This window comes from Tenrec ecaudatus, chromosome 17, assembly GCF_050624435.1.
Source record: "Tenrec ecaudatus isolate mTenEca1 chromosome 17, mTenEca1.hap1, whole genome shotgun sequence".
NCBI lineage: Eukaryota > Metazoa > Chordata > Mammalia > Afrosoricida > Tenrecidae > Tenrec > Tenrec ecaudatus.
The window spans coordinates 21,037,963-21,064,130 of NC_134546.1; the positions used below are offsets into that span (position 1 = coordinate 21,037,963).

The 26,168-nt window shown below is 42.4% G+C and overlaps 1 protein-coding gene across 1 annotated transcript in view; it reads right to left on the reverse strand.

The window, feature by feature from the left end:
- The window catches only part of ALK (ALK receptor tyrosine kinase), an 897,834-nt gene that overhangs the window by 613,733 nt on the left and 257,933 nt on the right, over window positions 1-26,168 (reverse strand). The window contains exon 3 of the mRNA XM_075536070.1: window positions 19,191-19,355. Coding sequence (XP_075392185.1) covers window positions 19,191-19,355 — 165 coding nt within the window. The remainder of the gene's footprint in view (window positions 1-19,190; window positions 19,356-26,168) is intronic.

Below are 26,168 nucleotides of genomic sequence, written 5' to 3' on the forward strand. Positions count from 1 at the left end.
GTAGCCATAAACTACATTTTTAAAGTAAGAAATTTTGTGTGCCCCCCACTTAATTCCTATTTTTGAATATTGCTTTTGCTATTCAGAGCCTCTTGGCATTCCATATAAATGTGAGCATTGGCTTTTCTATTTGTGTAAAGAAGGTTGATGGAACTTTAATCAGGCTTCATTGAATCTACAGGTAATTCTGTGTAGTATTGACAACATTAAGTCTTCGAGTCCATGAACAAGGAAGTTCCTTCCATTTACTCCAGTCTTCTTTAATCCCTGTCAGCAGTTTTTTTTATAGTTTTCATGATATAAGTCCTTCACATCCTTTGTTGTTTATTCTTAAGTAATTTATTCTCTCAGATATTATTGTAAATAGATGGTTCTAGAATTTCCCTTTCAGACTTCTCAAAATAGTTTTGCTTGTTGACCGTGTACATTTCAACTTCACTAAATTCCTCTATCATCTCTGGAAGTTTTCTTTGAAGCATTTGCAATGTTCTAAATATGAAAGCATATCATTTGCTAATAAAATGTTATTACATCTTACTTTCTAATGTGGAAAGTTCTTACTTCTCTTCTCTCTTATTGCTCTGGCTAGGGCTTCTAAAATAATATTGAAGAGATGAAGGGACAGAAGTTACCTTTACCTTGCTCCCAATTTCAAGGGGAACATTCTTTGTCTTTTTCCATGAAGCATAATGCTGGCTATTGGTTGTTGATTTTTTCATGTGTCCTGAATTGGACTGAGGAATTTCCTTTATATTCCAAAATTTTTCATAAATGTAGGATGTTGTGTTTTAGCAAATAACCTTTCTGCACCCATATAAATTACCATGTGTTTCTCTTATTTTGTTCTACGGATGTGGTATATTACATTGATTTTCTAATGCTGAAATCTCCCTGCAATCCTGAAATAAGTCCCTCTTGGTCATGGTGTATGACTCTTGTAATATGCTATTGGATTCTGTTTGTTAGTATTTTGCTGAGAATTTTTGTGTCGACATTCATGTGTTATTTACCAATAGATATGTGTGTGTTTCTTATTTTATCTTTGACTGATTTAGGTATTTGTCTTTTGTTCACTTCTACTGTTCCTCTGTTTTTTGGAAGAGTTTTAAAAGTATTGGTGTCATTTCTCCTGTACATTTTTGGTATGATTCTTCAGTGAAACTCTTTAGTCCAAGACTTCTTGTTGGAAGGTTTGTGATAAGTAACTCAATCCCTTGACTACTTATGGGTCTGTTGAGACTTTCAATGCCCTCTTTAGTCAGTTGGGTAGGTTATGTGCATCTATGAATGTGTCCACTTTGTCAGTATCAATTGTTCCTGTACAGTTAGTCACCATATGTTGTCATAATTCTCTTAATTTCTATTGAGCCAGTCATAATGTGCTCTCGTTAGTCAAACCAAAGTGGGAAAAGGGTGACAAAGAAAGGAATGCTCACACAAACGGGCACAAAGGCAGGAAAGGGGCAGACAAGACAATTTCTATACCAATGAGAGAGACGGGGCAGGGAAAGGATATGGGCAGGGAGAGACAGATTTTCAAACTGCCTCACAAGGACTGAATTGGCTATTGATTTTTTTTTGCGGGGGGCGGGGGTGGGTGGCGCTCACAACAAGTACACCACCTGAACTCTGGAGTGCAGGGTTGCAGGTACCTGAAAAGAGGAGGTGCACTACAGAGAGGCAGCCAATGGCAAAAGAACAACTGGAAGCCAGCCAATGTTGGAAGGTCTGCCATTCGCATGCTGTAAAAGTAGCTCTCCACTCTAGGCAGCCCTCAGGTTGGATGAAGGGTATTTGGTGTGCCATACCAAAGTATCTCCTCCATGAATTCACTCACGCCGTGCTGCCTCTTCTCTGACTTTGATCTGATGCTGCCCCTCCTCGGAACATTGTCTCACAAAGGGCAGAAGAACCAAGAGAAGAACACAGGAGAGGGCAAACGGAGCACCCACATCTGGGGAAACACAAGTGCATATCTGCTGGTGGGAAAAGAGAGAGGACTGACTTCCAGGTGTGGGGAGGAATGACTGAAATGCTTTGGGAGACACTAGGTGCGGGGGCTGCCTTTGGTGGTATGCACCGGATGGACCCCATTGACCCCAGGCTGGGTGCCGAGGTACACTGGGTCACTGAATCCTGGATCTTCAAGGTACACAGCATGCTCCAGAGGCTGCACCCAGGAGATCCCATGAGGGAACTCCACTGGGTGAATTGGGCTCTACCTCAGACACACCTGTAACTTGAGGACTTAAGATGGAAAATATATAGTTCCTGAGGAAGCAGACGACAGCTGTACCAAATTTGGTGACCTGTTGGTAAGCAGACAAATAAGGTCTTGCTACTTCAATGCCCTATATACTGTTTTAGGATGTGTATTATTCTGGCAAACCTGTGATGCTCATTTGGTTTTATTTCGTTTTTTGTGTGTTCATATTAGGGTGTATCTCAGAGGTGCTATGTCATTGGGGATTATCCCCTTGAAGCTGTGATATATGGTTTTCTGTGTTAAACACAGGATTGTTGAACCTACAGAGATAGCAAATAGAACAAGAGTTTGGGTTGGAGGTGGGAGGGAGTTCAGGGGAAGGAAGTAGAAGATGGGAGATGTCCTCAAGGAGTTCAGAAGAAAAAATATGTTTGGAAACTGATTATGGAAGCAATGGTACAATTCTGCTTGACGTGACTGAATTTGGAATGACATGACATTTGTATTAACTCCCAAGTAACAATAAATTTAGAAGAACAACAACAACCAAAAAAAAAAAAAACAACAACAACCATAGGTTTGGGGCTTATCCTAAGTCCTAGCCCCAACTTAAGAACAATTAGTTCTTACATCATGGTCCCGCTTGATACTCACCCACAGGAAGGGAACAATAGCAAAATGTGGTGAAGAAATTACATGGTGCCCGGCTATCAGTTAAAATAGCATCTGCGGTCTTAAAGGCTTGTCATCTAAGTGGGATATCAACTAAGTCCACATGGAAGAATCACACCATCATCAGTCACCAAAGGACTGTGAATCATATAATGTGAAGTTGACGGAGGGATCTAAGCCCAAAATGTGAGAATCGGGTTTGCAGAAGGCTGTGGATGACCGTGGGGGCCCAGGATCCATTTGTGGAACTGCATAGGGAATAAGCCTCTGGTGAACTCCCTCTATGCACAATTGAGGGATGGGAGGAACGTGATTACTAAACAGAGTGCACTAGAGAGATGAGGATCGAAGATCAAAGGCATGCATCTGCCTTGAACAGGTAGAACTTCATCAGCAGATCCTCCCTAGGATGCAGGCTGCCCCTGATCTGGTTTCCAAAATTTTCTGTATTTTTGGTTTGTATTGTTTCGTTTGGTTTGGGTTTGTTCATATTAGAGTGTATCTCAGAAGTATTATGTCATTGGGGGTCGCCCTCTTGAAGCTGTGTTACATGTTCTTCTGTTTGGGGGTATATGAAACTCTGGATTGATGAACCTATAGAGATAGAAAGTAAAATCAGGGTGGTAACACGAGGGGGGTACAGTGTTGGTGGTAGTGTAAAAGGGAGACAATGCCAAGGTAGGAAAAGAATGTTTGGAAACTGATTGTGGTAGCAATTGTACAATTCTGCTGGACGTGATTGAATTATGGAATGATATGATATATGTATAATTAATGTATAATAAATTAATAATAATTTTTAAGAAAGAAATGTTTCAAAACCTTTAATGACCTTCTGGTAAGACCCTCTTTCACTTTTTATTTTGGTTATTTTTATCTTTTCTCTAAAGTCGTGCACTTTAGAGAATATGCCAGAGTAACTATGGATTTTGATTTTGACCCTGAAGATTGCTATTGGTGCTGACTTGTTCCATAATAGTTTGTTTGCTCCTTTATTTACTTTTGTGTTTGAGAACAAGGAGCTTCAAAGTGTTTGTGGAAAGATTCCATTACCTTTTAATTCTATTTTCCATAAGCTTTTTGAAACCCCTTTCAAATATACGCAAGATCTGTCTCTAGAAATGTGTGCTGGCTCATATTTCTGTTGGTTTTGTGGCTGCTGTTGTTCTTCTTCTTCTCCTTCCTTTACTTTTGAAAGAATACACATGGCTTCCAATGGGGGATCCCTGTGTGAATCAGTGATATGGTCATGTTTTAACAAAGGATGTGCTCAAATGACTTAAGGCAGGACGATTCTTGTCCTCTGCCAATAGATCTGTATGTGGATAAAGAAATTCATTCGGTATTCAGGTATGTGTTGGTTTTCCTTTCTGTGGGACCCTTTCATATCTCTTCTGCACAAATGCACTGCATTAGGGTTCACTAGAAGGTTAAGGCTAGCCTGGGTCTTCTTCCACCTTGGTTGAGAATATGCATAACCTCACTTGTTATGCCTGCCCAACCATGGTCAGAAGCTCCAGCTACTAAGAGTTTAGACACTTCGCGTCCCCATCCCAACCACCATCGATCTTGCTCAGCCTCTCTGCTGTTCCCTACCCTCCCACTCAACTTAATATCTTTCATTGTGACAGGGAATTACAATTCCCATGGTTTACCTTACTTTGACAGAGCTTCCATACCACGTGTGTGGATGGGAGAAGCCCAAAGTCAGCACACCACAGACTCTCACCTTATTACTGGAAGTTCAGCAACTTTTCATGTGTGAACACTTTTCAGATTGTCACATGTCACTAATCAACTTCCAGAACACTGTCTTCCTTTCGACAGTTTTGTCCAGCTGTATAGCTGTTCCTTTGGGAGATAAGCTTAGCTAATCTGTTTTTCTTAGCCTAAACGCCCTGCCTGAACTTACATGTTTTGAAACCCATTTTACTCATATGCAACATGGACATCCACATTTCTAAAACCAATAGCTACTCTCTGTGTTCTCTGAGAGAATTATATAAGGCAATACATGACAAGTACTTGGCTCAATAGAAATACCTGATCAATACTGACAGAGTTCAGTATCGATGCCTACCTCTGAGTAGGCTGTGTCCTGCACAAAGGTATTGAGTAAGGGGAGTGAGGGTGGCAATTCAGTTCATCTGCAGTGTTCTGAGTTGCCTGTGGGTAGGTTCAACCTCTCGGCCAGTAATGGAGTGCTTAACCATCTTTAATAATGGGTGGCAATCTTGTTTCATCACAGCCCACTTCTGGGATATATTGGTTACTTTTTCCTAGACCCACTGCCAGAGTCCATTGGAACGCATAGTGACCTTCTATAGTAGAAGAACCAAAATAGATCATAGTGCTTTAGCTAAAGCTAATCTGGATCATAACCTTCACTATGTGTGGTAAATGTTCTCAGCATCCCTGTACTGGAGAAAGCTGCGGGGGGAGGTCTTAACCCTATGCATCATGAGTGAGGGTTCAGTCATTCTCAGCACATCTGTCCACTTCACAAAGCCCCACATTCACAAACACCTCTTGTGCGCCTTGGCTGGAATGAGTGCTACCAGGCTGGGCTACACAAGCTGTGTTATTTCCCTGTTTTCAGAGTGGTCCCTGGTGCAGGATTTGGATTGAATTTTATACCGATCCAGGAGGATAAGTCCACAGAGGTGAAATGACCCTCGATTTCCCTGCCTCTTCCATTGAACCAGTCTTTCTCTCTCTTGACTGCATAAAGATTATGCATCCACTCAAGTAGAATTACACCGTAGTTATCCCCATGTAGGAGAATTTTATTTTATTCTTCTTTGCAAGGTCCTGGCTTTCCTTCAAATCTCTTCAAGCATAAATTTTAAATGGTTCGTGGCTTTTTGTAAAGAGAGCCCATATTTCTTGAGAATGTGTCTTAGCTGAACCATTTGATACAGAGAAATTGCCGGGGCTAAAATCATCCAGAACACCCGACTAAAGGTTCTTAATAAGAGGAAGGAAAGAAGTCATAAAGAAAGCGTCACATACTTTTAGAGTGGATCTAGTGCCACCCATTCAATTTACCTATTGAGAAATGGAGACTGAGGCCACGTGTTAGCCAGAGACAGGCCCACATCCCTGACTTCCAGCAGGGCGTTCCTTCCCGTTCTGAGAAGGCAGACGTGAGTGTACACGGTTTCAGTTGGTTGACGTAGCCTGATGGTGCGTTCTCACACTGATTGGGTCACTAGCTACCTGGGATGGCAAGCTTCCTGCTGTGATTGCCTTCTGGCAACACAGCTCAGCCGGCCATCTACGAGGAAGACTTTGGTGAGAGTGAGTTTACCAAGAGTTCTCAGACAGCTGCACTTAGCAGCTAGAACCATGGGTATGAGTGAGCTGTGTCGCAGAGTAGGGCAACTTTGCCAGTCTCACAACATGCACACCAAAGCCCTGCCCTTTAGAACATGCTGCCACACGTTGAGTGAGGGTGGGCCTTCTGTGGGTGTCAGCCTAGGAAACCTGGTGTTGCGGAGGGACTTTGGTATCATGGAAAGAACATGGGATGTGAACTCCCAAACTGGAAGCTGAAACTTGACTCTCTTGTGTACCAGCTTTATGGGCTATACAAGTTATTTCCTCTCTCTAAACTTTGATGAGTCAAGAAAGATTGAATGAATGCTTACTTGAAACTGGCTCTCGGGCTGGTGTCTTAGAAGGAGCCCCTCTCATTTTTTTAAGGGAACCATTAGGCGTCAGTTCACCTATCAGTTACCGAGAGACATTAATAATAGCCGTCTTGCTGTGTTGTATCAAACATGATCAAGTATGAAAATGAACTTTGCGGTTTGTAGATCATGCTAATTTAATTTGAGATAGAACCCAGGGTTAGTTCCTGAGTCAGTTGATGGCTCACCACCAGACATGCCTGGTCTCAATGCCTTGAGATGATCCAGACAGGAGCTCCATGAAAAACTGACCCTGGGAAGCAGTAACAGATACACCTTCAGCCTCCTTAACATTGGTAGCCGCGCCTCTTCCCTACCAAATCAAGGCGGCAGGATGCTCTGATCTTAAATACCCTACAAGAACCCAGCCCAGATGCATCTGTTTATTTCAAGCTCCAGCTCTGGCTAGGGCTGGGTATTTCTGTTCCATTTCTGACTCACAGAGATATGTTACATAATCTGTAAACTTGCAAAGGAGTGGGGTCTAACACTGTCAATTAGATCACAGCTTGATGGCCACATTTGGAGGCACTACAGAGATACATACCTCATTAGAGGTGGGACACACAGACTCTCCCTCTGACAAACCTGATGGAGCCATGCTGATGCAGCCAGAGCCCTAGAGCTGGAGGAGCCACTGGAGACCCACGCCAGTGCTGAGATGCTTTCACTGCCACTAGATGCACAAGACTTTCCACCCACTGGCTTGTGATCTTCCTGAATTCGGCAACATTGCATGTGTTGCATGAGTCTGAAGAGGGATTTATAGACTGGTCTCAGACATATGGGCTAATATGGGACTTATGGCCTTGAGCAGGACTGGGCTGGGATGTTTTCTCAACATACAACTGCTCTTTTATATAAAACTCTTTCTTATACACATTTGAGTGTCTATGAATTTTTTCTCTAGTCAACCCAGACTAACACATGTACCTTGTTCACCTTGAAGGGCACAGCTTAAAAATTGCACTACCAGCAGCAAATCGTTGGAAAATGTCCATAATAACGATTAGGACACCTGTCCCCTAATCTCTGCTCGGTCTAGAATGGTGTCCCAGGAAGATACTGGTCCTGGCCTCAAAGATGCCACATTTTCTCTGGACTTGGTCCAAACTAGCCGTACTAGTTTCCTAGCATCACCCAGGACATTGGCTGCTTACAAGAGCACACATTTATTATATTACACTTCTCAGGGTCAGAATCTAACACGGGTGGGCAGTGTTGCATTCCCACTAGAGATTCAAGGACAGTTTGTTCCTTGCCTTTTCCAGCTTCTTGAGTTACTTGAATCCCTGGGTTTGTGGCTCCTTCCTCCATCTTTGGCATCAGCAGTGTAGGATCTTCAACACCCCCACCCACCCTGACTTTTTCCATGATTACATCTCTCACTCTACTCTGTTGCTCCCTTTCCCTTATAAAAACTCCTGTGAATCCAATGAGCCCACCTTCCTTTGTAAAGTCTCTTTTGACATGTAAAAGACTGTATATTCACACTTTCTGGAGATTCAGACAGCGTCAAGGGCATCCTTTTGCCCCCCTCACTAGCCTTGAGCACTGTGCCAATTTCTCCACAGGCGTCATAGTGGGTAATGTGTTGGACTGCTAACTGCAAGGTCAGCAGTTCAAAAACACCAACTGCTGCATGGAGACAGATGAGCCTTTCTACTCCCATAAAGGATTATAGTCTCAAAGACCCACAGAGGCAGTTCTACCCTGTCCTATAGCACTGCCACGAATCAGAAATGACTCAATGGCAGTGAGTTTGGGGTTTCTTTTTTCCCTAGTTTCACGGAGCTCATTTGACAAATGAAGCTGTACTAACGGGCACAGAAGTCCTCTTGCTTCACGTTAGGGGATCCCATAGGACTCTAGAAGCCATGCTTCCATCTGGGTGATGTGATATAAAGAGTGGTCTGAGTCAAGGACATCTAGTTTCCAGAAATCATGGCTAATCCTTTTTTTTGGGGGGGGGGGGTTGGAGCATCTCTCCCTAAGCTGGTGTGATGGCTGTGCTTCACATCTTTTTTCCAAGACACATCTCCTTTCCTGGTATACGATATACTTAGCTTCTATCCCATTTCAGGCAGGAAAGGGGCTCAGTGACAATCTAGTCTAGGCTTTTACCTTATGGGTGAGTTACCCGAGGCCTCGGGGGGTACAGGTATAACACTAACGGCATAGCTGAAGCTATAGTTCAGCTCCTGTTTCTCTCCTTATTCCACATGTCTACCTTTCATTACCAGGTGGGCAGGGTTATTACATTCAGGTAAGGAAGGGGCAATGTTTATCATACATCATAACCTATGCCCTGCCACTGAAGTTATAACTCTTAGAAGTTAAAGAAGCAACCCGCTCTAATGAAGAGATGCTTCACCAGTAATCCCTCTTCTGGAGGCAAGCATGGCATAAGTCATTCTTTCAAGCTCAGGTTCCAACTACTAGGAATTGCATTAGGATGATTCAACAAATCACAGGCTGTTGGCGTGATTGCTCTTGGTCAGTGACCTCTTTGCTTGGGAGACAAGGAACATTTTTTCTGCAAACAGAACCCGAGAACTAATGTGGCCATTCATCATGATCTCCAGGAGGTGGAACCCATCTTAACCAATCCCACTGCCATCAATTTGATTCTGACTCACAGAGAACCTAGAGGCCAGAGTAGACCTAACTGCTGGCTAGGGTCCCCAAGGTTGTCAATCCTTGTGGGAGCAGACGGCTTCATCTTTAGCCTGTGAAGCAGCTGGTGTTTAAGTCCTGACTTTGCCGTTAACTGCTCAATGCTTAATCCACTGTGCCACCAGGACTCCTTCCAGAAAAAAACAAAGATGTGTGTGTATTCCAGTGCTGCTGAGTTGATTCTAAGTCTTAGTAACCCTGTAGAGAGAAAGGTATAAGAGGTTGCGAATCTTCCCAGTGACCTTCATGTGATAAAAAGCCATGCTCAAATAAGAGGCACGACCACCTAAAACCTTCTAAATAAGTCCGAAGGTACAGAGATTGCATGTAAGCAGCCCATGCATATGTTAGCCCTCCTTTGAGGCAATGATGGTTTAACGGTACACTTCTCACCTTGGATGAGGAAGTTCCAGGTTTGATTTCTAGCCAAATTCACCAGTCACAGCCACTACTCACACCCACACACCAACAGAGCCTTGCTGGTGGCCATGATGCTGAATAGGTTTCAGTGAAGTTTCCAGACTAAGACTGAGCAGAAAGAAAGGTATAGCAATCGGCTTCCGACATAAAACAAAACAATCTTTGAAAACCCCATGGATCACCCTATTCAGTCCACAACAGAAAATGGGGATGGCACATGATCAGGGCCGACCAGTATTGCGATCCACTGTGCACGGGCTTCAATGAGTCCAGGGAAGACATGACAGTAACCAAAAACTTTATGCTGCAGTTAGTCCCTAGGTGCATTCCTGAACCTCCTGCACATTTGGTTTCCACAATTACCTTCTCCCCTCCTTCAAGGGCAAGCTGAGCAGAAAGAGAGTGGGAGTGGATGTGCTCTGAATCTGTGAGTTGGAAATGATTTGCATTTGACTACTAACATAAAGGTTGATGTTCAGAATCCACCCAGAAACTCAATCTGGCCATTTCCTTCCATAAAGATTACAACCAAGAAAACCCCGTGGAGCAGTTCCACTCTGTAACACACGGAGTTGCTGTGACCTCATGTCAACCTGACCACAACAGATTTGTGCCTGCTTTTGTTCTTGTGAATTTTCAATGCAGTGTGCGTGTGTTGCTGGTTGTGAATCCAGCTCACTCTGGCCAGTGTCATGAGATTTTTATGGTGATGATTGTAGCTGAAAAGAGTTCATTTAGTTTTATCCCCACTATGAACATAGGATAATTCAATAGGGTGCAGTTTTGAATGGGAATTTTTGACCCCTTTGTATTAAAAATAATAACGTGTTTTATCTGGTTATGAAAATAATACATGCTCCTGAACTCAAATGGGGAAAATACTAAGAACATCCAGAAGAGAGTGAAAATAACTGATAGTTCAGCATCTAGAAATCACTTCTACTATGCTGGCATATTTCCCATCAATTATTCTTTCTATGTACATACAGTGTTTGCATTCACAAAATAAGTTGTATTCATGCTGCGACATAGCTGGTTTATCTCCATTTTAACCTGTTATTAGTCCTTGAACACTTTCTTATATTATTAATATTTTCATGTAGCCCGATTTCAATGGCTGCATAATAGTTTAGGTACACTATACTTAAAAAAACTAGTTCACTATTGTTGGTCCTTAGAATTCTTCCAAGTTTTCTACTATCATCATGACACCACCATTTCTGACAGTCTTTTAGAAAGCCAGTAAGAAACGTCTGCTTGAACCTTCTACCTTTGGGCTGTTCGTTGCCTGTGGAATAAGCATTTCAAGTGACTCCAGGTATCGTTGGCTCATGAGAACTAGTGCCACTCAGCCCACAAGATATTTTTTTCTTCCAAACCATGTAGATCCTGACAAAAGGAAGTAAATGGTCTTTGAAGTTTAGAGGTGGAGATGCCACGGGATAATGCAAGTGTGTGAGAATAACCTGAGGGAGGCTTCTTAAGCGACTGCCCAAGGGACAGGGAAATGAGTTACCCTGATGAGATGCTTAGCAAGACAGGAAATCCAATCCCATGTAGAAGTCAGCTGTCCTGCAGCGGTCTTCAACGTGGGAGCATGATTACATTTGTTTTTATAGAGAAGTAAAAGAAAATTAAACTGTATTAATAGTATTAGAAAGAATCCTAGTGGTGCAATCTACTGCATGTCTGTGAATATGTCATACTGCGGTAGCTTGCATGTGGCTGTCATGTTGGAAACTATCCTAATGGCATTTCAAATACCAGCAAGGTTAACCAGCATGAACAGTGGAGCTTCCAGACTGACCGAGAAAGACAATGAGGAAGGCAGAGGCAGACCACATTCGAAAAGTTACCTACTAGATCTCTTATGTAAAGAACTGGAACATTGTCTGATATAGCACTAGAAGATGAGTCCTTTAGGTTGGAAGGAACTCAAAATATGCCTGAAGAAGAGCTGCCTCTTCACAATAGACTCAATATTAATGACACAATCCCTGTAACAATGGACGCAGACACAGGAAAGATCATGAAGATGACTCAGAACCAAGTAGTGTTTCATTGAGTTGGAGCCAACTCAAAGGCACCGATCGACAACAGCAGCAAAGTGGTGCAATGGCGTACACTTGACTTGACGGCTAACCAAAAGGCTAGGGGTTTGCACCTACCTAGTGAGTTTTTGTGCTTGGATTAGTGTTTGCAAAGAATATGGAAAGTAGCACGAACTGCCAGAAGGATAAACATCTGTCTGGGAGGAAGTACAGCCAACATGTGAGGATGGTTAGACATTGTCTCACAGATTTTGGACATGTTATAAATCCCAGGAAAAGGACATCGTGCTTCTCAAGAAGAAAATCAATGAAGAGTCAGAAGACGCCCGGTGACATGAATGGACATAGTGGCTACAACAATGGGCTCGAGCATGATAACAATTGTGAGCGTAGGGCAGGGATAGAGTGTTGTTCTGTTATACAGAGAGTGGCTTGGATTGGAATGGATTCCATGACATCTAACAATAGCAACAATGGTGCTGCAAGGTAAAGGCTTAGCAATATGCTTCTGTAGAGACTTCGGCCAAGAAAAATCATACGGGGACATTCTACCCTGTCACCTAGGGTGGCTATGAGTTGAATTAGATTCAACAGCATCCAATAACAACAATAATATTGTCCAATCACTAGGAAAGGACATCATGTTGCTATAGTAGAGAGCAAATGAAAATGAAGGACACCTTCAATGACATCACTTGACATATAACTATGTTGAACACTAAAGGCCTTAAGTGTGGACTCTCATACACCAGTGATGGTGAAGATGGGACAGGACCAGGCAATGCTTTATTCTGTTACAGGAAAACCTGAGAAAGATGGAAACTGTATAAGGCAGAAACCTGCCAGAGAAGGAAAACTAAAATACTTTCCACTAAATGATTCATAGAAATATAATAAAACTGTGCCTTTCAAAGATGAAAAACAAGGCAGTCCCATCAAGTGCAAGTTTCACAAGGGAGCTTCAAAAAGTTCAGCGGAGAAGTGGGTGAAGGGAAACATCAGACGGTATAAGATATGACAAAATAATAATAATTTTTAAATTATCAAGGGTTCATGGGGGAGGGGGAAGTGGGGAGGGAGGGGAAAAAGTGAGGAGCTATTCCAAAGGCTCAAGTAGAAAGCAAATGTTTTGTGAATGATGAGGGAAACAAATGTACAAAAATGCTTGACATGATGAATGTGTGCGTGGATTGTGATAAGAGTTGTACAAGCCCCCAATAAAATGATTTAATTATTAAAAATATGCATGGAAAAATTGAATTAAAAATAATGACATTTTCTATGAACTGTTGACTTGAACAACAAATGCAACAACAGTATTACTGAGTCAGACAAACACGTGCATATAAGTGGTTATAATATACATAGCATGCTCATAGATATTTTTCTGTTGGGGGTCCAGAATAATTAAAGTTTAGAGAGCATTGCTTTCAAATAGAAACTTGACCATAGACAGAAAGAGCAATGCATAAATGTGGTAGTTACATAATCTGTTGTCAATTTGAAACTTAAGAGCAAAGGGGTGGAGTTTAGTCTGTCAATCAGGTCACAGCTTGATGATCTCATTTAGAGGTGGTAAGGATATAAATAGCTTGCTGGAGGTGAGACGCATACTCACTCCCTGTGAGACATTACTGTGGAGAAGACACATAGAGCTACGCGAGAGCCCTTGAGCTGAAGGAGCCACATGAAGACCCCTGCTGGTGCTGAGATGCTTCTATTGCCACTGGATCCACAAGACTTTCCACCCACTGGCCTGTGATCTTCCTGCATTTGGCGTAATTGCATGTGTTTTGTGAGTCTGAAGAGGAATTTAAAAATTGATATCGGGCATGTGGGTTAATGGACTTGATCTGGACTAGGCTGTGATATTTTCTTAATATTCAATTGGTCTTGTATATAAAGCTTTTTCTTATACACATGAGTCTCCCTAGATTTGTTTCTCTAGTCTACCCAGACTAACACAATAAAGAAACTTCAAAAGGCTGGAACCCATGAACGCTTGACAAAAACAGTCCCAGTTTAGATCATTCAGTTTGAAACAAGTAAGGCAAAAAGAATTTATGTGTGTGTGTGTGTGTATGTACATGTATATCATTCACTCTAATTACAATTTTTCTTCTATCCTTGTTTGCCTGTCTCTCCTGACTGCTCTTATAACTTCAACATCTATTTCAAGCCAAAGATTTTCTAAAGGTTGTGCACACAAAGCAAGGTGAGCAATTATTGATGCTCCCATTAACCAGGTGACACTCAAGTGTGACCACTAAGCCCTGTGGGCTACACCTGTCCGAGCTAAAGCCTGCCCTAGCATAATGGACTCTCTAACCATGCAGGGTGTGTTGAAAGGGGAAGATCTCAGGGTAAAGTTCAAGATAATGATCTCAATGACTTTCAGCCCTGGAAGTCCTCCCATCTCCATCTCACAGACTAGCTATCCCCTTCTCCTTCCACATCTGCAGACCTTGCTTTCCAGAAAGGGTTGTAACCATGTTCACCTGTAGACCTTGAAACAAATGAAGGAACTAGAGGAAGAGCGAGGGAAGCTGGGTTAATCTGAGTTTCTCTGATCATGTGTAACCTGACTTCCTGGATGATCGGAGGTCTCCCAGCTCAAGGCCTACATACAAGAAAAGGAAAGACAAGACAAGGGCAACACGGGATGGAATCCAACAATCTTGATGTCCCCATTTGGGCCCTGGCCATCTTTGGCCCATGGCCTTAGCCATCACAGGACTCCAGGCCAGGGTTTCTCAACCCTTAAAAAACTTAGCCATCTTAATAAATAGAAGAATCTGAAAACATCTCTCCCATCAAACCCTACACACACACACACACACACACACACACACACAATCTTCAGGTTTGGTGCCCTAGGAAAAAGGTGGGTTGATACAGGAAGAATGTCAAGTCTCCCAGAGCTGAAACTACTCTTACATTTCAGGTGAATTGAATACATATGAGCTAAGTGGGGGTGTCGGGCATTATGGTTGATCATCTGTTTTCCATTTGTACGCTAGAGTTCATGCTAGAGATCAAAAACCTTGTCCCAAAGAAGAAAAATCTGTTTCCTTGACTGCATTCCAAAATACAGGACATTATGGACATCCAACATGCCCCTGGCACTTCTTAAAAAGTCACACAGTGCCTCAACCTGATGATTCGCCGAGATTTTATTCATTTATAATATTGTGTTCCATCAAGATGATCATTTTTTATTATCTAGCTGCTCTGAATTGTATCTCCCTTATTATTCTCAGTTACAGGGGCCATAAATTAAAATCATTCAGAATTTATACTCTTAGAGTTCATTACCTGTGATTGGTATTATCTTGATGCCTTTTTCTGGTCCTCTATAGCCTCTGACAAGAAATATTACAATAGTTTCTAAATACCATCCAGCCAATAAATGTTGAGTTAAAGAAAAAAACAGCGACCACATTACCCTAAAGGGCACCCCATCATTCCTTCTGCACTCAACCATCGTATCTTTTGTGCCTAAATGACAGGGAGGCTGCGATGTTGGGACTCAGGAGCCACCTTTGGAATGCAGGCTCATGCTAAGCCTCTGAGCAGACTACAGCATGCCCTTTAGTCTCCCCGAGTCTTCGCCTCTTTCCTGGAAAGTTGAGGGATGTCCTCATCCTGGTCTTCTTCACGAGCATCCCTAACAGGTAGGTGTTGTGATGCGTTGACTCAAAAAGTGGTGAGCGCTCCATTACTGGGAAGTGTGAATAAACTTTCGCAGTCCTAGTCCAGGCTGTTGCAAAAAGAATCCCCGCTGTAGGTCTCCTGTGTTCCGGGTCCCTTTCATTTCTAAAGGAGGGGATGGTTCCTTTTATTTTTGAAACAGATTGATGCTGTGTGAGGATGGAACTTGCCATTACACATTAGAAAAAAGTGAACTTAAGTGTTGGGCAGTGGAGAAATGCTGCCAAGCTGCTTGCTTGCTAGAGAACTTGATAACATGGACTAGTGTACTCACAGTGGCTTTTGTGATTACTCATATTATAGTCCTTAATGATAACAGGGTTTACCAGGTGATAAGACCAGTTATTTTTTGGAGAGATGGGAGTTAAGAACATTGAAGAAAACATGGGCATTCTAATCCTCACGGATTCATCTAACGGTCACAGGATTACACTCAACACGTACACTGACCCTTCACATCTGGCTTCATGAAAACACAAAGGCTCAAAACACTTTCATTCTAAAGAACATAAAGGAGAGCTGAGCATTTATTAATTCTTTTCTATCCAGCCCTCTTTCTCCTTTTTTGTTTTGTCACAGGATTTTGGGGAAAAGGAGCATGTCAGTGACTGCAAAGTAGAGAATGGAAGACAAGGAATAGGTCGCAGAATGGCAATGCACACCTTATTGGAATTGTTTTGTTTTTATTACAAAAGGCAATGACATTCAAAGTTAAAATGTCTGGCTCCACAAGTTCTTCAGAATTAATAAGGAATGCAATAGCTACTTCCTCCCCTGCCCCCGATCTACTGAACTGTGATCACAATTGAATATCTCTAAAATTTAAAACCCAAAATCTACAATGGCCAGAAATGCATGGTCTTCAAGGTTTGTCTCTAGAGGTTGGGGGCTAGCATCCAGAGACAACTTTAGGGATGGCGGGGTGAAAGCAAGGCTGAAGGGGCTCAACATCAACAGCACAAACCTGCCTGTGTGACAAAATCATCTGAGAAAGTTATAGGGAAAAAAATAAACAAGTGATGGAAATGGAATGAGATATTCCGTTCATTTTCCAGATTAACTAAAATGTCTAAGTCTGGCGATGTCAGCTATAGTAGGAGCTCCTGCAGGTCTTTTGGTGGTGCGAGTTGTTTGCCATGGGCTGTTACTTGAAGACTGGTGGTTCTAGCCTACCCAGCTACTCTGCAGAAGGGCATCCTGGCAATCAGTTCCCATCACAATTACAGTCAAGAAATTCACTTCTTATCTCCGCGAGGTCACTGTTTATTGCAAACGACCCAAAGGCAACGCGCTGTTATGTCTATTTGTTCGCTTGGTGAGCATGCACAGTTAAGGAGAGGAATGTGAGGAGGGGCCTTCAGAAAGCGTGTGGGAATATTCCGTTGCCTTTTCATTCCTCTTTTTCGTGACTTCTGAAAGCCCACTCATAGTAATGAAACACTGGTGGAATATCACTTCGTGCATTGATTTTCACAAATTAGATTGGTATGACCTAATGAAATTGACATGTGCCTTGACTGAAATTTGGACATATTTTCAGGGGAGACCAATCCCTGGAGATAAAAAAGGATGCCCTTCAACAAGATGGACTGACCCAGTGGCTACAACTATGGGGTCCAACATAAGGAAGACATAGGACCAGGGTGGTGCTCTGTTCAGTTTTGCATGAATTCGCCATGAGTCAGAGCTAACTTGATGGTACCTAACAACCGCAATGAAATTTAAGATGTGCCTATCCTGTGGCCTTCCCATTCCACTCCTAGGTATCTATCTGGAGGAGCTCACAGGCATACGCACCAAGAGACATGCCCAAGACTCTTACAGGAGCGTTGTTGACAACAGCAAAGACCTGGAAACAACCCAAACATCCAAGGACAATAGAAGACATAAATAATTTGTGCTTTGCTTTTTTAATGTAATGGATTCATATTATACCAGAAATAAACAAACCACAGCTACAAATTTTTAAATGGACAAGTCATGGGACAACAGGCTAATTCCACTTATAGAAATAGTTGCAAAGCTGCCAAAAGAATCAGTACATTGTTTGGAAGTTCGTGTGTAAAGGGTAAAGTCATAAAGAAAGCAAATGAATTACTGACATTCATACAGAACAGTGGTTACCTCTGAGGGGAGGGGTGGGTGGGCTTGTGATCTAGATGAGGCTACACAGGAGGCTGCAAAGGGACTTACAGTACCGGATGCTTACACTCAAGGGTAAGGTCCACGAGAATTCATTTTACTGTCATCATTTACCTTATACGTTATATCCACTTTTTGAAAATGCTAGACTCTAATTCTGATCTATTGTATCAGAAACTCAGTTTGGGGCATTGAAGAAGTATTTTAAATCAGTTCTCCTGAATATTTTATAGTACTATTGGGTTGAATCCCTACTACCCACACGCACACACACAAACACTCATTCACATCACAATTTACATCAGCATCCAGATAAAAGAAGTTTGAAATATAAATCAAGTTCGAACAATCTCTAGAGAGTCAAAGGAAAACAGGGAAGGTTAGCTGAGAGAGTTTGTAGAAGGGGAGGGTATCTTATACTTGTAATGTTCTGACAAAGCTCGGTGCTAATGTATAACCCTGAGAGCATCCATGATTGCTGCATCAGCTCTAAGCTCCTCAATCAGGTTACCGAAGATGCTGTTAGGTCCCCAGTATCATAGGTCTGTATAACCAACCCCAAGCCACATAACCGTATAAGAAGCTCTGACCATAGTGTTTAATGTAAAGATAGTGATGGAGAATGATCTTGCCAAGGAACTCATCAAAGCAAACATCTAGAGCTGGATCAACCTTGATAAACTGTGGGATCTTGTCACCTTCTCATCGCCTCTACCTCTCTCATGGAATTGAAGTCCAACGAGACAGTACAGGCGCACATCTTTGCAAACTGAAGGTTCATTCTGAATGTGCAGTAAGCTCATGATCACTTCAGTGACTATTTCTCACTAAGACTCAGGATTATAGGAAGCCAATTCTAAGTCAGCAGAGTTTTCAAGTCAAGGCGTTGGAAGCACTAGTTTTGATTTGAGACTTGAAACTGGACGGTGGCTTTTGGTGCCTGATAGAAACTCAATAAATATTTACCAAGAACATGCTATTTCTCCACAGCTTACCTTTCCCAGTCCCTGATCATTCAGTCTGGGATGTTTATAAACAACTCAAGACTACTAGACATGTAACACAAACCAAATACTCAGTCGGAAGATTGACACATGGTCTTGAATTTAATCCAGTCCTATCATGCCGCCTAAACGAGGCTTACAATATTTAGGAAATAAAAACATAGCTAGCATACCAAACTAACTTAGATCTTTTTTTAGTATAATTTGTATAATATTGGCATAATTATGTCCCAAATATTTCATATATGCACCAGAAAATTATTTGCTATTTATCAGAAATTCACATTTAATTGGATGTCCTGTGTTTTATCTGTCAACCCAACTCCAAACGGACAAGCATTTCATCACTTTATGTCACATCTGACATTGAGAAAGCTGCATGGAAGAGAATATGAAATCCAATGTCTGTTTCTTAGTAAAAAAAAAAAAAAAGGATCAGTCTGATCTTGACATTGGACTTGCCTCCTCCCCTTCCTAAAGTGACTCTGGAGGACATGAAAAGACACCTATATTAAAGCAGGGGTCAAAAGGACATGGCAGAGTTAGGGTGGGACAACCTTAAAAGGCCAAACAGAAGCAGGCGGCCATGATAGTCATCAGTGCCCTGTGCTCTTACCTCTGGGCATCTCCTTGGAGTGCTCTGCCTCAGGCCCATTCAAAAGGTCCAACCGGGAGGCCTCCTCCGAGGGCACACGGCGCCAGGACCAGCTGTGGTTCTTGGCATCATGCAGTGGGGGGGAATACTCGAGCTCACAGGGGAAGTCAAAACTGCATTCCAGACCTGCAATGATACCCAAGGTCAGTGGAGCAAACTCGACCCCCCCCCCCCAACCTGGCAATCCAGCTTTCCCACACATCCCCTTACTTCAAGTGGTGAACCATCACCCCATCCACAACCTCCACCCTGTAGCTGCATGCAAGTTGTCAGTTCCACTAAGTGCTGATCTCCATCGTGACTGAGTAAGACATGGCTTTTTAAAAAAACTCAAACAACAAAAAAAGAGGACCTGATGCAAAGGGTTTAAGTGGAGAGCAAATGCTTTGAAAATGATTAGGGCAAAGAATGTACAGATGTGCTTTTTACAATTGATGTATGTATATGTATGGATTATGATGAGTTGTATGAGCCCCTAATAAAATGTGAAAAAAAAAAAGAAAGAAACCAAACTTGACCTAGGGTTACCATGGGTGAAGGAGAAGGAATTGTTGCTTAGGGGACACTGAGTTTATGTCAATGGTGGTGGCATAATTTGGAAAAAGATATCAGTAATAGTAATATAACATGAAGTGCATCATCAACAGTTAATTATACATGTAAAGTTATAGAATTGGAGAATGTTTTGTTATGTATATTTTTGCCACAATTAGAAAAAAATTACATGAATATCAATGAGTACAAGTAAGAAGAAAATGTTCTAGAATTGAATGTGAAGATAATTATACAACTCTTTTTGATATGATTTAATTATTGAATTGTATGACGTGGTTGAAGTGCTAATAAAGCTGTTTAAAAAAAACTCAGATTATAAGAACTGTCTTCAGAGAAGTCTGGTTAAAAAAAAGGAAAATAAGCTAAAATTTGGATCATGAGAAACTCCACATTCTATGAGGTTACTTGGTGGCCATGGAGATTGGCTGAGGTCACCTTTGCAACCTGGTAGCCCTGATTCTGAACCGGCTCTGCCATTTACCAGCTATGGGGCCCCACGCAAGTAAGTAGGATGGAGAGCATTGTCTTTGTGAACTCTATTAAAGCCAAGTGACCTTGTTGTCTCCCGAGATTGTAGTCCAGGGGTCCTCAAACTTTTTAAACAGGGGGCCAGTTCACTGTCCCTCAGACCCATTGGAGGGTCAGACGATAGTTTAAAATTAAAACTATGAACAAATACCTATGCACACTGCACCTATCTTATTTTGAAGTAAAAAACAAATGGGGCGATAACACCAGGCAAGCCGGATAAACGTCCTTGGCAGGCCGCATGTGGCCCGCGGGCTGCAGTTTGAGGATGCCTGCTTTAGTCCATCTTCCCCTGGTCTAGCCCTCAATGTATTTGTTTACGTCTAAGAAGCTTTCCTAACTCTGCCCCTGGATGGTCCTACCACATTCCTGGATATATGTTCAGCAAAGGTATATACACATGTACAGATATCATCCATTAATCCCATACATATATTCATAGGTATATTTCCATTCCCTCTCCTTCATCTTTCACACCCTAAATCTCCCTGCCTATAAAAGAGGTCAACGAGTAGCCTTTGGGGCACCGTAGATAAGCATTCGACTGCCAGCAGTAGGATTTGCAGGTTCACCCCACCAGTCGCTCTGTTGGAGAGAGAAGATGTGACAGGTAGCTTTCAAAAAATGTCACGTGTTGGATACTCTGAGGAGCAGCTCTACCCTGCACTCTAGACTCTCTGCAATGGGTTTGTTTCAGTGTGTGTGTGTGTGTGTGTGTGTGTGTGTCTTTCAACACAGGAATGATAATATCCATCTCTCAAGCTTCCTGTGAGAAATAATGTATTATCTACATATGTGATACTGGTCCACAGTGAATGCTCACAACATTCAGAGCCTGTCTGATTGGATTTAGGAAAGAAGCGCCAAAGGAAACAAGACTTTTGCTCAGAGCCCTACTTCACCAGCCCTGCAAATTTCCCCTAGGGAAGAGGGCCAGGGTGGTGCTGGTTAATCAGGCTTTACTCTGACTTGGGGAGGGAGTGAAGGAGGAAGGATCGAGGCAATGGCTGAGAAGAAAAAATAATCAGGAAGCGGTCATGCCCTGGCACATTGTAATGCCTTCTCCTGGGATTTTCTTACACCAAATCCTCCCATGCTTTATCTACCTTTCTGATATACCCACCACTCCCCGTTTCCCCTTTCTTACTCCTTGTCTGTCAAAGTGACTGACCTGGGCTAATACCAAAAAAAGATAGGAAATTCCAGCATTTTAACCACAAAAAGACAAGCAATTCCATTAACAAACGGAGAAAGGAGATCAATTGATACGTACCCCAAAAAGACAGTCAGGCATCCAAAGGACACCTGAAGATGCTTGCAATCATTTACCATTACAGGGATGTAAACCAAAACAGCAATATGACAATGAGCTACCATGCCACCCCAGCATTAAAGAACAAACATTGTCAAGAGTGTGGGTGCTCATTCACTCCAGGTGGGACTGTGAAATGATGTGGCCTCCGTGGAAATCAGAATGGTGCTGTCTTTAAAAGCTGGAAATAGAAATTGAAGATGATCCAGGAATCTCACTACTAGTATAGATGCTAGAAAGGTAAGCCCTGTGGCATGTAGAGATATGAAAGTAAGTCATAAAGTGTTCATATTAGGGTTCCAGTTCACACCCGCACTTGCTTATTCCCAGCAAACGGTACTTGAACGTGTGTCTGCCATTAGTGGATAGCTGAGGCAAGTTCTCTCAGTAATGCGCTGGCCTTAGTCTGGTGACCAAGAGCAAACTCAGCCATTGTGTTAGCGGTGACTCAGAGCAGGTGCCTGGCGGTTTCAAAGTACAGGCTTTTTGTTTCTCAGACCAATCTGGCTACGATGCCTCAAAAAAAAAAACACAAAACAATGCATCTAGAGAATCTGCTGGGCCAGTCAAACTCAAGGTACAGAAGGTAGTGACAATTCGAAGGTTATGTCAATGACTGATTTTTGGAATTCCAAAGGAGTAATCTCGACAGATTTTCTCAAAGGATACAGGACCATCACAGGGGCTTATTAAGAAGTCTTACTGATGATGCCTGACTATTAAAAGATCGAGTAGCTGGGGCATTAAAGGCTTGAAATTAAACAAACTAGCAGGGAAACAACAAAGCCTACATAGAAGAAGCACACCAGCTGTGTGATCACAAGGTTTCAGCAGGATCGGGTATCAGGCACCAGAAGACCCCAGACAATCATATTGATGCAAACGAGGTAGTGTGGGGGGTGTGCCTCAGAGCACAGATCCAAAGCCCACCTGTGAACAATTGAACATTCCCTTACAGAAGGGTCACAAGGAAGGGATGAATCAGCTAGGGTGCAGTATAGCATCAATAAAACATGCAACAATCCTCTAGTTCTTTAATGCCCACCCTCCCACTATCATGACCCCAGTTCTAACTTACAAATCCAGCTAGCCCAGAGCAAGTACACTGGTGTAGATAAGAGCTCTAGACACACTGAATTCAGGACAGATAAATCCCTCAGGAAGAGTGATGGGAGTATGATAGCATGAGAGTAGGGGGAAAGTGGGGAGAAAGGGGGAACCAATTACAATGATCAACATATACGCATCCCACCCCACCCCCAGGTGATGAACAGTAGAAACATGGGTGAAGGGAGACAGTGGATGGTAAAAGATATGAATATAAGAATAATTTGTAATTTATCAAGGGTTCATGAGGGAGAGAGGGAAAAAAAGAAGAGCTGATACCAAGGGCTCAAGTAGAAAGTAAATGTACAAATGTGCTTGATACAATGGATTATGGATTGTTATAAGAGCCCCCAATAACATGATCTATTAAAAATTTTTAAAAATTGAAAAGAAGAAGCTTTAAGAAATTAGGAAACAACATTGGTGATAAAATGCCAAGAAAGTTGTGCTGAGAATTTTTTTCATTATGATAATGCATCAGCTCATTCTTAAGGGTTGCAAGAACTGTCTTACCAGAATTTCATACAGGAGCTTAAATCCATCTAACTACAGCCCCGATATTGCCACTTTAAACGTTTTCTTGTTCCCCAAACTCAAACATTTAAAGGGAAAATTAATTGAGTCCCTAGAGGATGCCCAAGCTACCATTTTGATGTGATGTGTAAATCAGAGAGTGTAGAATCCCTCAGAGAGGCGTTAAGGAGAAGGAACCAGAGCCTACAGAAGGATATGGGCCTAGATGGAGGATATGTCAGGAAGCAATAGCTTCATAGCTTAATATTTTCATTTAATATCGTTTCTATGATTTGTAGTACTGCTCTTTTACTAGCTCATCACAATAGCAAAAAAATGGTAACAACCTAAATGCCCACCACAACAAACTCCATGCAATGGAATACTCGACAACACTAAAAAATAGCAATGGATCCAGGAAATAGCTCATAACAAGGCTGAGCCTAGAGGACAGTATGCTGAGTTAAATCAGTCAATCATGAAAAAGGCTAATAATGCATGATATCGCAATTATAAAAAGGTCAAGTAGAGGTTCATGATGACATGGGAGGAAAGGGGAGGGAACATCACTAACTATAATGTAAAAGGATAAGTTGAGTGAAGAGAAAGGTACTATACAATGAGGGAGAGGGAAACATGATCTAATGCAGGCAAGGGAAAACACCAGAAGTATACAGAAGTTAAAGGCAACAAAGATAAGCACTACTGCATATAAAATCCAGTAAGAATAAACAAGACTCTAGGAATGGGACACCTGAGAAGACATGAAGGTGAACAGGTGTGGAAAGGTGACTACGAGCTACCCCCATGAGTACGTAGAGGTTTGGCAGAGGATCTTTCTATATATGAACTTGCATGTGTTGTAAACATAACCATGAATATAATATAGTAGGTGGAGGGCAATGTTTTGAAAACTTCTTAACTGCAACCAAATACCTTGAGAGACCATCACTGGAGGTGAGGTCTTAGTATTATATTCTTCGAGGTGCTTCTAGCTCAAGCAGCATACATAGCATAGTCCACAAAGACAATGTTCTATATCTTACTTTGTTGAGTGGTGACTGGGATCTTAAAAGCATTCAGAGACAAGAAAAGGGAAGGAAATCGATCCAAAAGACAAAATCGAATCATGCAACTTTAGACCTTCCATTCCTGGAGACGAGAGGAATTAGATGATGCCCAGTCATCAGTACTTCCTCTTCTCACTGGGATCACACTAGACACTCTTGGACAGCATGGGAGAGAGATTGTAAAAGATGCTGGCTCACTGGTCAGATGGAGACTGGCGGAATCCCCAAGACTATGGCCCTTACATACCCTTCAAACCAAAAATGGATTTCACCCTTACGCGTCACCTAACAACACACAATCGATAGGCCTGTAACATGAACAACAACACACTCCTCAGAATCATCAACTACAGGAGACCCAAAGGACAACATTTACTCCACAAAAAAGCCCAGAAGGTAGGAAGGCACAGGCAAAAGGAGGAATGCAAGTGGAAACATGCAGAGGAAGTGAGAAGATTGCTGCTACGTTGAAGGGATTGCTACAGACCCCAAATAAAATCTGCATTGGCCATGCAACGGAGACTAACAGGCTCGGTTAACCTTCGCTCAAGTGAAAATTGACAACAACATGGTACAAAATGGTTTCTTGAATGACTGAAGTGCATTGCACAAAGAAGGCTCCCAATGCTTGTGCACTATGCACCCAAATTTGGAGTCCTTGGATGGTGCAAATGGTGCAAATGCATGCTCAACTGCCAGCCAAACAGGCACCACTGGCACCTCGGAAGAAAGACCCGGCAATCTACTTCTCCCAAATCGGCTACAGAAAACACTATGGAACAAAGTTCTTTATATTTTGACAAATGGGGACTTGTCTTGATTTAGAATAGATTCAATGGTAATAGGCGTGTGTGTGCACGCACACGCACGTAAGCACATGCACACACATGAGACTATTCAGCCACCTGAACTTCATCTTCTTGACTCAACTGTGGGGTGATGAAGAAAGGGTATCTACATGATAAAGAGGACAGAACACTGATCTGGCACCCTGGGAGTGAGGTTGGAATTCAGGTTTAGTCAGTCGCTTCTCATGTGCAGAACTTGGTTTCCCTACCGGCAAAGCACGGAATTTAGACGAGATGATTCTAAAAGCTGGTACCAGAGTGATACCCGGTTCCCACCTCCAGCCCAGCTACTAACGCTAGTGACCTTGAACAAGCCACTTACCCTCTATCCTAAAACTTAAAAAGAGACCTAGACCAGATGTTTTCTAAAAATCCTTCTTGATTTGACTTAAGAAAAGAATTCCCAAGTCCTTGATCATGGAAGGGTAATAGCCAATATGATAATTCAGTCTGTGCGGAGGTGCTCACCGATGCTAACTCCCAATTAACATTTGTGCATTTTAACAGCTGCTTCTGGGGCTAGCCTACCTGCCCCTCTGGGTGGAAGGCAGGCAGAGAAATGTCAGAATGCGGTACAGAAGTAGGACCATGCTTAGTGCAGGTAACAGGTCCTTCAGTCTTACCCATAGGCAGCCAGCCCTGCCCTGGAGTGGGAGTGAAATAATTCCGTGGACACTAGCCAAACTTTCTAAGTTTAAGGGAGAAGAAAAAAAAATCCTTCAATTACACTTCTATTACATATCTTTCTGCTTCTCAGCTGGTAGAGATTTACGGTTCCTGTTGCTCTCCGGGAGCTGTCTTCCTCTGGTCCTGGGGTTAATACCACTTGCCCTTTCTTGGTTCAAACAATTCACCTTTATAATGGCAAGCTGAAATGGGTAGATCTCCCCTTGTCTGAGTTGACATGCCACTGGCTGTCTACATATTTTATCAGCCCTGGACACTTTCCATCTGCCTCCGGGGTCGAGCTGCCGCAATGAGTTGGTGTGCACCAATTGCCGGGGCG